The sequence below is a fragment of the Leguminivora glycinivorella genome, chromosome 5 (genome assembly GCF_023078275.1).
Source record: "Leguminivora glycinivorella isolate SPB_JAAS2020 chromosome 5, LegGlyc_1.1, whole genome shotgun sequence".
In the NCBI taxonomy this organism is placed as follows: domain Eukaryota; kingdom Metazoa; phylum Arthropoda; class Insecta; order Lepidoptera; family Tortricidae; genus Leguminivora; species Leguminivora glycinivorella.
The window spans coordinates 9,639,934-9,652,921 of record NC_062975.1 but is presented as its reverse complement, the minus strand read 5'-3'; the positions used below and the strand labels follow the sequence as shown (position 1 = coordinate 9,652,921).

General features: G+C 35.9%; 1 protein-coding gene across 1 annotated transcript; it reads right to left on the bottom strand.

The window, feature by feature from the left end:
* Positions 1 to 827: 827 nt before the first annotated feature.
* Positions 828 to 10,276, bottom strand: LOC125226485 (histidine-rich glycoprotein-like). Its single transcript, XM_048130470.1, has 2 exons — positions 10,247 to 10,276; positions 828 to 1,325 (listed from the first exon to the last, which is right to left on the bottom strand). The coding sequence occupies exons 1-2, from the start codon at positions 10,274 to 10,276 to the stop codon at positions 828 to 830; spliced, it is 528 nt and encodes a 175-aa protein (XP_047986427.1).
* Positions 10,277 to 12,988: the final 2,712 nt, after the last annotated feature.

The following is a 12,988-nucleotide window of genomic DNA, read 5'->3' as shown; positions in this document are numbered from 1 at the left end:
AATCTTGTTTTCACATACATTTTTATTATTTTTTTACTTTATTCAGATAGTTTAAGTATTAATTAAGCGAAAAAGTTCTTCTTCTTTAACCAAGAAATCATAATTTGGCTGCTAACATCTTAGCAAAATACTATGTGACATTTAAAAAAAAATGGCGAAAGCACATAATGCTTCATGTCAGAAAGACTGCACCTCTTTGAAATTTTTTTGTGCTTAATTCTTGGAATTAATTGTAAATCTTGAGATATTTTACAATTACCATTTAATCAATCTATGATTTTATCTAATTTTTACACGAATTTGACAAAAACTTTGATAATTACAGCCCGAAATGTACAAAAAAGGCTGACCACTGGCGCACGGCTGGGCACTGGTGCTTTTACCCTAATTTATTTTAGTAATGACGGGATCTCAGCATGAGTTCCAGGTCTTTCAGCTATCAACTTTCTCGCTAAACTAAGTTTTAATATAAGTAAATAATACAGTGCACGGGGTTGTTGACAATTAAACAATAAATTAGAAGCAACAGCTTTATTTACATGTACAACTAATAACACATATTTAGGTATCACAAACCAAAACACAAATCGATAAAAATTAATGGTGATGAGCGGGTACTACATGCTTGGCGTGACCTACTCGCTGGACCTGGGCATTGAATCTGAAAACGAAAAGGACATGTTAAAAATAACATTTCTTACACTTTTAGACCTTCAGAATCAAAATTTGAATCTAAAATAAATGACAGTAAAAATCGTGAACATCGGAGACATCGGAGTTTTGAAATAGGGTTTATTGGAATGATAATAAAATATTATATTCTTTTTTTACCCAGTTTTGTGGTCAGCCGTGTAGTGCACGATCCTGACAGTGCCGTCGGGCTCATGCAGGCTGTAGTAGCCCTTGACGACGTCGCCGTCGCGGGCCTCGTGCTGCGCCTTCTTGTCGCCGGTGTGCGGGTCCTCCACCTTGTACTCGAACTCGTACTTAGGGTGCGCGTAGTAGTCGTGGTGGCCCTCGGGCGCCTTGCCGGGCACGTCGTGACGCTGGATGTTTTGTGAGGAGACGGCGTGGTGGTGAGAGTGGTGAGATTCAGTTTGGATCGGCTGATATGACACTACGTGCACGGGCTCGTGCTGCACATGACCGAGTTGCACATGACCAAGCTGAACATGACCTAATTGTTCATGCCCAAGCTCATGACCGTGGCTCTGATGAAGAACAATACTTTGAGACGAGTACGCATGCCCGTGTTCATATTTGTGGCCGAGCCCTTCTTGAGGTCGAGCTAGAGCTACAGCCAAGGTAGCGGCTACCACCAATATCTACAAATAAAGTAAAAAAGAAAAATATTTTATTTGCAAACACATATCAACATATTAAACGGTAATGAATACCAACAAACAATAAAATAAAGAAAAGACCATGTGTGTCAGCATAAAGGCCAATTAATAAGAAATGAAAATGAAAAAAGCAAATTAATAAGATTCACAGTTAAATCATTTAAACAAATAAAATTTTAGCACCTCAGAAATAGAGAAATAATTTTGTTTACCTTAGAGTAAGTACATTTTAAAATAAAATAAAAGCTGTTGAACGGTCGAATATGTCTTGGTAATTGATGAATGAGATCTAGTACTTTCGGCTTTTATATACTTAATTTAAGAGCAATCAAACCTGTTCCTTCAAAATACTTCAAGTGCAGTATTACAAGGTCGTTCGCCCTTTGAGAAATATAATATCTTCGTCCTTACACGACGCTCACTATTACCGGCTTTTTTAAAGTGAATTGAGTGAGGTCCTTTACTCTTTATATAAAATACGTCTGAAAATATACAAAATGACAATCAAAACTTCACATAAATTCATCCCAATCACAGTAAAGTTTGAATACTAAATAATTTAAGTTTAGTCTATTCAATTTTTTATATTAAAATGTGTAAAGCCGCACAAAATATAATTTTCATTTTTTGTTTGCAATTTTACCAACAAAGTGTAGAAAACCATTTAATTTGGTATTAAATATACCATATAGGATTACCATTCAGCTCAACATTGAAATAAGTAAACAATATTTTGAATACTTAAGGTGGCTCGCTTAGGTTACCCGAAGCTCAGGCTGCGTTAGATGGCGTTAATCTTCAAATTAAGTACCAGTCTTATTTTTTTTGTGGAGTCGTACAGGCATTTATATACTTTCAATTATGCTTCGCGAACATTTAATATTAAAATTGACGTATTACAACAAACATTCAACTTCTCATTGTAACATTAATCCCCTTAATGTAGATAAATTTACTATTTTACACTATTTCTAAGTACCACTCACACATACAAACAGTGTTTTTGTATTCCTTCTAGTCGATAATTTCACGCGGCGACAGCTTGTTTAAATAGCCTTGCGGTAAATACGTGCCATCGCATGATTTGCATGGAAGTACTGGGTTCGAATCCAGGACTTTTTCTCTTTTTTTTTTAATACTACGTCGGTGGCAAATAAGCATACGGTCCGCCTAATGGAAAGCGGTCACCGTAACCTATGGACGCCTGCAACTCAAAGAGTGTCGCATGCGCGTTGCCGCCCCATTAGAAACTTGTACACTCCCTGCAACGGTCAAAAGGTGACCTACCTACCCTACCCTATACTCTACCATAAGCACCCCATATATTTAAAAACCCAAGAACCCATTAAGCTTAAGAACTACCCCTAAATTTAATCCCAATTTATTTTGTTTGTTTTGTTCTGCATTTAAAACGTTTGGCCATAAGAAAAATAATAAAATGTGATCGTTTAGTAAAGGTAGGATGCCTAAGCTGTACGAAGTAACCACAAATCCTTTTCTCAAGTGTAGGAAGTTTCAACACACTAGATATTCCCCTAACATTTAGAAATTCTACCTCCTAGGTAATAATAGTTTCCGCTATTCTGATATTCCCTATAGATGAGTACCGATACATAATTTATTTTATAGAGCAATTACAACCAACATATTCTTTCAATTCTCATAGTCAAATATACACTTTGTGAAGTAGAAAGAAATAAAATACAATAATTAAGGTGAAAAATTCAATTTATTTGTAAAATTTTTAGGAATTTTATTTTTAAAGGTGTTTTATCCCCAACGCGTCTTAGTATGAATTACAATACATAGTCGGTAATACATACGAGACTGGACCATCAACGTAGAGCTATTTGCCAATTCAACTCTTTCTTTGAATCGAATATGAAATTGGAACTCTATTTCTATTATTTCTATTTTAAATTATCAGTGAGAATCAGCGAAAATGAGAATACAACTTCACTATTGATACTATTCAAAGATAATTAAAGGAAAACTCTCAGCAATTCAAGAATTCCAAGAACCCCTTGTTTTATTTTGTGTTTAGGGCTGTATTTAGGCAAATACCCCTGGTTTGCGCATGAGGTAAGGTCGCCTATTCTGTCATCTAAAATGCCAGGCCTTGGATCCTTTCCTAGAATCATCTTTTCTGGGATGTGAACCTATCAACCGGTTCTCTTAAAAATTTTGAACTTTATAAACCATAGAACCCCAGACTCTCCTCCAACATATCGACAAATGAAAATTACAATCACTATATTTGAACAAGAAAATTCCATTTAATGGCCATCATTGTATGTGGTAAGCTTGTACGCATTGCTATACAAAACTTGCCTCAACTGTCACGTTACGCTTAGCTGATATACTCAAGCCTGGACCTCCTGCCCAAACAAGCATCATAACTTCAATGCCAAGTAGCAAGAGAAAAAGACCTGAGTCTCTTTAATTTATCAAAACCAAATCCGAAATAAAAATATTTAATTCAAACTGGCATTCCCGACAGAACCTAGTCCCTAAGCTTCTTAAAACCCAGCTATCCCATATACTTCAGCAATTAAATCTCCAAACATATAGTCCCCATTAGCAGCTCATTCTAAAGATATAATAAATAATAAAAATATAATATCACAATATTATCAAGTATAAAGAAATAAAATAATCTTTTATTTCTGAGGAATAAATAAAATATAATTGGCTTCAGCATTTTCTGAAGTTGATTAAGAACCTTAGTTCATTTAAAAGCAAAAGCTTGTACAGTTGACCATATAATTAACACATAAAATATCATTTAGTTTGCTTCAGGACTCCTTGGAATTAATGTAAGACCCTTGGATCTCAAACACAAAAGCATGTAGTTAAGCATTGTTTTTCTGAAGTTGTTTAGAACCTTAGTTCACTTAAAAGCAAAAGCTTGTATAAATAACCATATAATTAACATTGTAATAAGTTCTCATATAAAATAATTTAATTTGCTTCAGCATTCATTGGAATTAATGGAAGACCCTTGGATCTCATACACAGAAAATATGCAATAAGCATTGTAATAAAATTATAATATAATATGCTCCAGAATTTCAGAGAATTATTTAAAATCTATAGATTATTCAAAGTGTATTATAAAAACCCTTAATAAATCAGTTATGTTTCAAAGTACCACAAAATAGTCATATAACAAAGCACAATAGAACATCATAATGAAATCACAAAGAAAAACAGTGATAAATATTAAAGAACTCACATGACTCCTTATTATCTTTGGAGAGATCTCCCTGTGGCTGCTTCGACCCGCGACTCGTTCCTGAATGATCCCCCTGCGCCCCGTGTACTGGCTTATATAGCCCGCTCGGGTGCCGGCCCCGCCCGAACCTGCCACGCTAGCGTCCCCCCGGCGCCCCGACGACCCTGCTCGCTTGTATTACCATATATGGGCATCCGAAGCGCACCCTCCAGCGCCGACGCGCTCATCTCGATCGTGATTGGCTGCGCACCATCGCCTGACGCCAAGTCGAGTTTCGACCTGTTTCCTAGAACTTTTGCTACCGATGTTTTGAATGATGTTTCTACTTGGAATGAAAATAATGATTAGTATTGCAACATATTATTATTATATTTATGCATGCATAGGTTTGTACGAAACGAGATTATCGGATCGTCACAATTGCCCCCAACATTTGTCACAGAGGAAAGGTTTGGTAACCCTTGACTCGGAGCACAAATGTTCCCACTCTAAATCAGATATTGTTATTTAACCCTTTGATGTAAATGTGATGCGTAAAGTGACCAATACTAGAAAGGAAACAAATTATCCGGCATGAAATTATAAACCCACAGAATTATGACCCATGAGTCCAATTGCTTTCAGACAGAATTTCCACCCTCCATGCGACACTTGGTTGTGAGGCAAGTGAGCCCTATGTAGCAAAGTCCTCGCGTTTCATCCGGAATCTACGACCGTAGCCATTGAGATTCCACCACCTACATTGCCCAGATGTCCAGAAACAACGAAAACCTCCCCATAAAGAATGGAAAAACCTTTGCGGTAACCTCCAACACTTTTTCCCAGTGGCAATAACTCCAGTCAATAACCCACACAGGACAACCGATTCCTTTCTTTCTTGGCGTGATGTAGTACTCTATTTCCAAGCAAGAAAGCTAGAAGTATTTTGAATTCATATATATTACGTTATGGCTCAAATGATTTCCACTCGATTTTTTTTTTTTATTCGTGTGGAACCCAAACGAACTCTAAAGTCCTTATCTGAGGTTAGCGTCAGGATAGATGGACACGAAGTAATTCAAACATGTGATTTAATTCACATGCTTGACCACCCCACATCACGTAAGCTCAGGAGTCAGCCAAATGGTCAGTTAAGAATGTAGAAGACAACCTTAAAAGTATTTGAAAGTCTCGACCGAGTTACTGGTACTACAAATGGACAGAAAGGTACTCCTGGACAGTCTCAGCCTTGCTATTACATTAATAATAACTTTATTTTATTTTGTGGAAGTTATTATTATTAGCATAATCCTACTTATGATGAAAAATTACTATAAAAATTATACATATCTGGATGTATATCGGCTGCAAAATGCCATACTAATCTACAATGCAATTGATTTCAAAAAATCATTTCTATAGAAAGCTTTTCAGTCAAATAGCAATAACCAAAACTGTCTATCAGAGGCACACATTTCTCTCCAAAGGTAGGACCGCCACGTCACTGCAGTTCAAACACATGGGTCTTTTTTATTTTTCCACGTGCTTGCTGTGCAGCCCGGTACCCCGGATCCCCTAAGATAGGTTAAGCAAACTAAATCAAAACACTCCTTCTGCAAACCCACTCGTTCATAGAGAGTGTGACGGACGAATAGTGATAGCTTCTTGTAGAGTATTGTGTTATCAAAAAGAATTTACCTATAAAAGGTATGACCTTAACCTAACACCAATATTCTCTTGATAACACATCTTTGTTCCCCTTTTCCCCATTTGCAAATAACAATAACTGTTGTCAATATTTGATGATAAACAACTCTTAATAAACTCTCTCATACAAAATCATACATCAATTCTTTCATCCATCCTCTCTTACATCTACACATAACATACATCACCTGAGTCGTACACACATATCATACATGTTTCATTCAATCATCTTTTATTCTTCCTCACTCGCTCTTTCATACAGTTTAATACAAAGTTGCAAACAATCAAAATATTGACAGTAAAAAAAAGTTAATCCCATTTCCTTTTGAATAAAATATTTACTGCATTGTGCTTTATATTGAAAAAAAATCTACATAGTATACTATACTACAAAACATAACTTATAATTAAAGTTTACGCTTACGCTTAATGTTTAACGTAATTGGTTGAGACAAATTACGCTAAAAATAAATATAGTCAGAGCAACGTTAGAATTAATTCCTGATAGTCATGAATAAACCCTTACACATACGAAACCATGACTTGCTGTTCAACAAAAAGCCATAGCCCCGCACATGCACTGGCCACCCACAACCACCAAAAACCAATCCCACATCACTTCAACCATAAAAATTACGCCTTATATGCTCTAAAAATTACGATAGGTTACGCCTTATATGCTCTAAAAATTACGCTTAATTATTTACGCTAAATTGCAATTAAATTTACGCAAAATGTATTTTAATTTACGCTAAATTAGTTACGCCAATTGCTTTAATCAAAATTACTACACGCTATGCCACTTAACTTAGGTATTCTAACTACAAAATGGTAACATGTTCATCTTACATTTCACCAGCCACAAATATCCTGAAACAAACGATTACCACGTCTCATTCTTCACTATCCAGTTGCTCTTCAGATGTGTTTGAACTTGTTTATTCTGCCGAAGTAGTAGATCCTACTGACTGCACAAATATATTCTTGGAGGGGCTTCAGGCGAAGACGGCCACTCCAAATCGTAAATTTCCTACTGCAACTGCTGGCCCGTACAACTACTGCTGTCCCGTACAACTGTTGCTGGCTCTGTAACTCAAAAGCTCGAAGCACGAAACGCGTCGAGTTAGCGTAATTACAAGCAAAATATGAACCTTGGATTAACCTTTATTTTTAGTTTCCCCAACACAAAATTGCAAAATTAATACAGTTACACGATATTTATGGCTAAGGTGGAGGATAAAATGACGGCTTATAGACGGATGTCCCTTATTTACAATCAGTTTTACTTGGGAATAGAAAAACATGACTAAATCTATGCCTGATAAACAAAATAATAAATTTTAGTGTAAGTAGCTAATTGGTTCATCAAGCTAAGGTCTAATTAATAGGTTCTCGTACAACTTTCCAAATAGCGAGACTCGCACATAGTCATTACATTGTAGTTCATTGTTGCTAGGTCCTTGAATAAAATATTTCTATTCATTTCCCATCCACATGATAAGAAACATACTTTAAAGAACAATATTGTCATGTAACGATGCGTAAATAGATACTGCTACGCCACCATAACTAGATGTCCTAACACTAAATTTAACGCATGTTACTTATGAAACTTGCCCCCATGTCATTGCAAGTTTTATGCTATAGACTAACTCTGTAAATGTAAAACTATTAGATTAGAAATGTAAAACTATTAGATTAGATACTGGCTTCTAACCTTTGATGATGATGATGAGCACCCTCAGTTATTAATTAAGTTAATCGGAACCAAAGGTAACATACACATACACTTACAATGTGATTCATCTGTTGCTTACTCAAACTAATAACAATTTTACATGCTGGCACATGTGCCCCCCTGCGAACTAAACTCTTTCATACTCGGTTGTGATAACCAAACACGGAATAACTCACAACAAAAGTCATCTTTAGCACTCACAAAATGATTACAATTCTCTATACTCGCTGGCATACATGCCCCCGTGACAACTAGAATTTATCGTATTCTAAAGGGTTCAATTCGTGAGAAGCTGAATAATGGAAACAATTGACCAAAGTTTAATCACAAATGGATAAACTTGAACAATAAGATTAAAAACAAAACTAAAATAAATATAGAGGAAGAACCTTAAAACTAAACTAAAACAAATTAAAAGGAAAAAAACTCAAACAATAAAATACACAAAAATATTGCCGGGGCTCGAACCGGTAATCTACCGCTTCGTAGCCCAATCCACTGAACTAAGTGTGCTACGACGACTGTGGTGAAATAGGCAATGTATATCGACGAAGACAGATTGCCTTGATGTTTAATTTTCTTTCATTTATCTTTTCTAATTATTTTACCACCGTAGGAACAATTGCGTTTCGGACAAAATGTCGCACGAAAAATATGAATGAACACTAAGCACATTTAGAACTAGTCCTGTAAATACACGAACAGTCGTATAACACTTACCCCGCGTCAATAACACACTCGCACGTACCGCTTGTACATATGATTACGGTATACACCGTCTTTTTCACGTACGTAAAACAATTAAACTTTCCAGTTTACATTTCTAAAATGACGACATTGACGGAATTTCTCATTGACCTCTCATCTTTCTTGACGGTCCCCTTCATTCTTCTCGCGTCACCCTACATTTTAAAATAAAAAATGTATACCTACCAATCAACCCGTTGCCCTCTAAAGACAACAAATTGAAACTAGATGGCGTTATTAGGATCATGTAATGTGATATTATGCTAAAACATCATGTTTCAACCACAAGCAATACCGTATCACTTGAAACAAGCGAATACTAAAATAACATACATACACACATCTACAATTACATTTAAAATACAAAAGTGTTCCTTTACATACTTGTTGGCCTACTTCAAAGGTACTTTTTGCAAAATTAACTTTTCTTCATCTGTCACAAATTACACACAAAAATTCTAACTATGATTTAGGTATTGGCGAAACTAAAGAACTACACAAAATGAATAGTGATTAATAAGCTGAGTTTACTATTCTAACTTTAAGCTTTATTTAATTACGTCAACAATTTCAAAAGGAATTAATAGATGAATAGCCCTTAATAGAAAATAAAAGACTTCTAAATAGTCTCGTAACCAACATACATACATTACATACCTACGTTCAAAAACAAAACTATACATACCTACATTCAAAGACACAACTACAGGTACATACATTCAAACACAACTATGAAAATTGAAATTTAACTTTAAGTGTGTTCTCAGTTCTCACACTATCCGATCCGACCGATATCGAATGCGAAAACTCCCTGAGTAGAGTGCACCTTTAACCTCTTAATGTAAGTTTATCTATGTATAATGATGGTAATGACAAACTACTTACGTCTTATTTCGTTAATCTGCGTATAATTAGAATACCTATTGATAATAGTTAGCTTATACATCACGCAAAATACGCGCAAGAAATCGGTTGCGGAAAATCGCCCGTACTACAATACAGTACAATACAATACAATAGTAAGTACATACTCTTACCCTCTGCTGACCATTACATTGAGTTGAAATTCGACGTACCTAACTTTTACTATTTCTAAAAATCACGTCTATGTTTTCAAAATCAAAATCAAACAACTAGGAGGTATAAATAGGTATATCTATGTTTATGAAAAACGTGATGAACTATCCCTTATTTACTGAATCGATACTATAGAATTGGAATGTAAAATTGGATTTAAACAATTGAATATAATAGACGCAGATTTTACTGAGTAGGTATGAAAAATAATTTTCCTTTGACATGCAATATTATGAATACATACTTACATACCTACTTCCACAGAATATATGATAGAACAAATACTTACTACTTACTTGGTACTTACTTATACCTATTACTTACTACTTACTTCGCTGGCACGATAACCCAAAATGAGTTTCGTCCTTCAACACAAGAACACACCGTTTCGTTCGGTCTTGAGCGGTATCGTTACCTCACATTCGCCTTGAGAGCATGGGAGAACGCCATCCTGCTAGTCTCCCTAAATATCGTTGAGCGGATAGAGTGAACGTAGACCTCCGTGAGCTCGGCGTCGACGAAAGCAATACTATGAATACTCGACGATAATGGTAATCTAATAATATATCTAATAAAACAAGTACTTACCTCGGTTAAAGGAACTAGTTAAAGTTAAGAGTGAAACGTTTTGCAATACTACTCGACTCTATTTGACCTTACTTGACTCTAATGTTAATCTAAAATATTACTGATAAAACTGCTTATCAAAATTTAAAAGACTAGTTAATTTTAAAACTAAAACTATTACTAAAATTGCTAATACGAGTACAACTAGTTTTGTTCAAAAAAGTATAAAATAATAACATGAAAATTGTTCTAATTTTGAATAAACGTAGCAATGTTAAAACTGACAATTATGTAGCAACATAAACTACAAGAAAATTCAATGAAACTACGATTGCACTCACGTTGTTATGACGCTACTGTTGCAACATGTTTCGGGCCAATAAAAGTAATCACAAGACGATTTCAATTTAATTGAAAGCATTATATGTTTATCTCACCGAATCTATAAAGTTACATAAGTAAAACACGAAGATTATAATATTTCAGACATGCTCACTTACCTCGACATAGTATGAAACTGCTAACTGACTCTAACTAGTCTGACTTCATTTACCATTTTACCAATTTCTTCTACCAAGTCGGTGACAAACAGGTAATTATACGGCCCGCCTGATGGAAAGCGGTCCCCGCAACAATTTTTGAAACCTTTTAATATCTTCTGGCTGATATTTACTCCACTGTGCCTTGAGTCAATGCACATAAACTTCTAAGTTTCCTAAGCTATAAATGGGGAAACAAAACAATAGAAAAACATAACAGTACATAACAAAAGTAAATAGGGTTAGTAAAAACAACAAAAGAGTAAATAAACATGTCAAATATGTCCCGTTAACTTGTAAATCTTCGTTTCTTCCAACTTCGAACTTCCCATTATACAAGAATAAGATAAGTAGTGTAGACCTAAAAATATAAAAACACAATGTTATAAGAGGAATAAAATTTATGCAACTCCCATCTACTTTTATTCTGATTTCGAACTTTACTGAAAAGCCCGCCTTCAACAGAAGTTTCACCCTAAACGTACTTACATAATATCTACACATTATGTGAGTATGTTTGGTAAAACATATAACTTTTTATGGGGTAGGAGGCAAACAAGCAGACAGGTCGCCTACTGGTAAGCGATCACTGCCACCCATGGACACCGGAAACACCAAAAGTGTTGGAGGTGCGTTGCCGGCCTTTAAGACAGGTGTACATTTTTTTTTTTAAAGATTTCAAAGTAGTATCGGTCCGGTCCGGAAATAACGCCGATGACGATTCATTCTACAGTTTAGCTGTATGTGGCAGACATAATAATCGAAGACATTTAAAGCCAAGGTCGGCTTTGCGAGCCATATTTATACATATTCATAAAAGAAAGATGTAAAAGTCGCTGACATAGACTATATTATATTCGCTTTTTAGTGATAAGACTGCCTATTGCTACCTATTTATATTCTTACTCAACATTATGTATACATAAATGTAATGTGTAAAATGGTGCAATAAAGTATGTTTACATACTTACTTACTTAATATTAAGTGATGATGATTAATGATATGTACTTAAAGTGTTAGTTCCTTAAAACAATCCCTACAAAAACGTTCCTTCAATGTTGTTCTTGAAACCCTTTCATATTTCTACTCATACATACATAATATAATCACGGCTATATCCCACAAAGAGGTAGGCAGAGCACATGAACTACCAAGTTTCAGTGCCACTATTCATACGAAGAAAGCTGAAGTAATCTTTGCTTTAGTTGCTAACACTAAAACCCTGACGACATATGAACGTCTTATAAACTATATGACAGCTCTTCACAAAATCTGAAGGATTAAAATGAGCTTTGAAACTAAATAAGAACTAATACATGTTAATCAATAGAATAAAGATTACATGAAACCTTACACTAACCGTGTATATAAACAATGATATTCTAAATGTTGAGGACGACAATCGTTCGCTACGAATAATTGCTATTACAAAATGACAGGCGTTATTTTTGTGTCATACTAACTAACAAAATCCAACTCACTAGACTATCCTGTTTGCCGTTGGTAAACACAAATCTATTCTATTTTGACCATCTATCAAATTATAGAACTTTCTACTCTAATGTTGATAACCATACAATAGACCTATGCCTATCAACACTAAGCTTAAGTAAAGATAAAAGTAAGTTAAGTAAAGTAAAGGTAAGTTAAGAACATGTTAAGTTTTAAGTAAGAACCCCTATTCTATAGGATAAAGTCCTGCTCCAAGGTTTTCCAGAGCTCTCTATCTGAAGTAGTCGTCAACCAGTTGGGACTAGTCGGCGACGGCGGGCGGCGGCGGCGAGGCGGCGGCGGCGAGGCGGCGGCGACGGTAGGCAAGGCGGTGACGGCAGGCAAGGCGGCGACGGCAGGCAAGGTGGCGTCGGCAGGCAAGGCGGCGACGGTAGGCAGTCTGACTAGCCCATGGAGCATGACTAGGCGAGGCGGTGCATGAGGCGGCGGCGGCGAAGGCTGACAAACGCGTGGCGCGTGACGACACGGTGAGGTGAGGCGGCGGCGGTAGGCGACGAGGCGGCGGCGCGGGTGCGAGCCCGGCCGTCCCTCTTCTCGTTTGAA

Bases quoted from the DNA above. Each gene is read 5' to 3' on its own strand.
- LOC125226485 (XM_048130470.1), bottom strand. From the start codon at position 10,276: ATGGCGTTCTCCCATGCTCTCAAGGCGAAT. The intron at 1,326-10,246 runs GTGAGGTAACGA...CTTTATTTGTAG, and splicing joins CCCATGCTCTCAAGGCGAAT to ATATTGGTGGTAGCCGCTAC.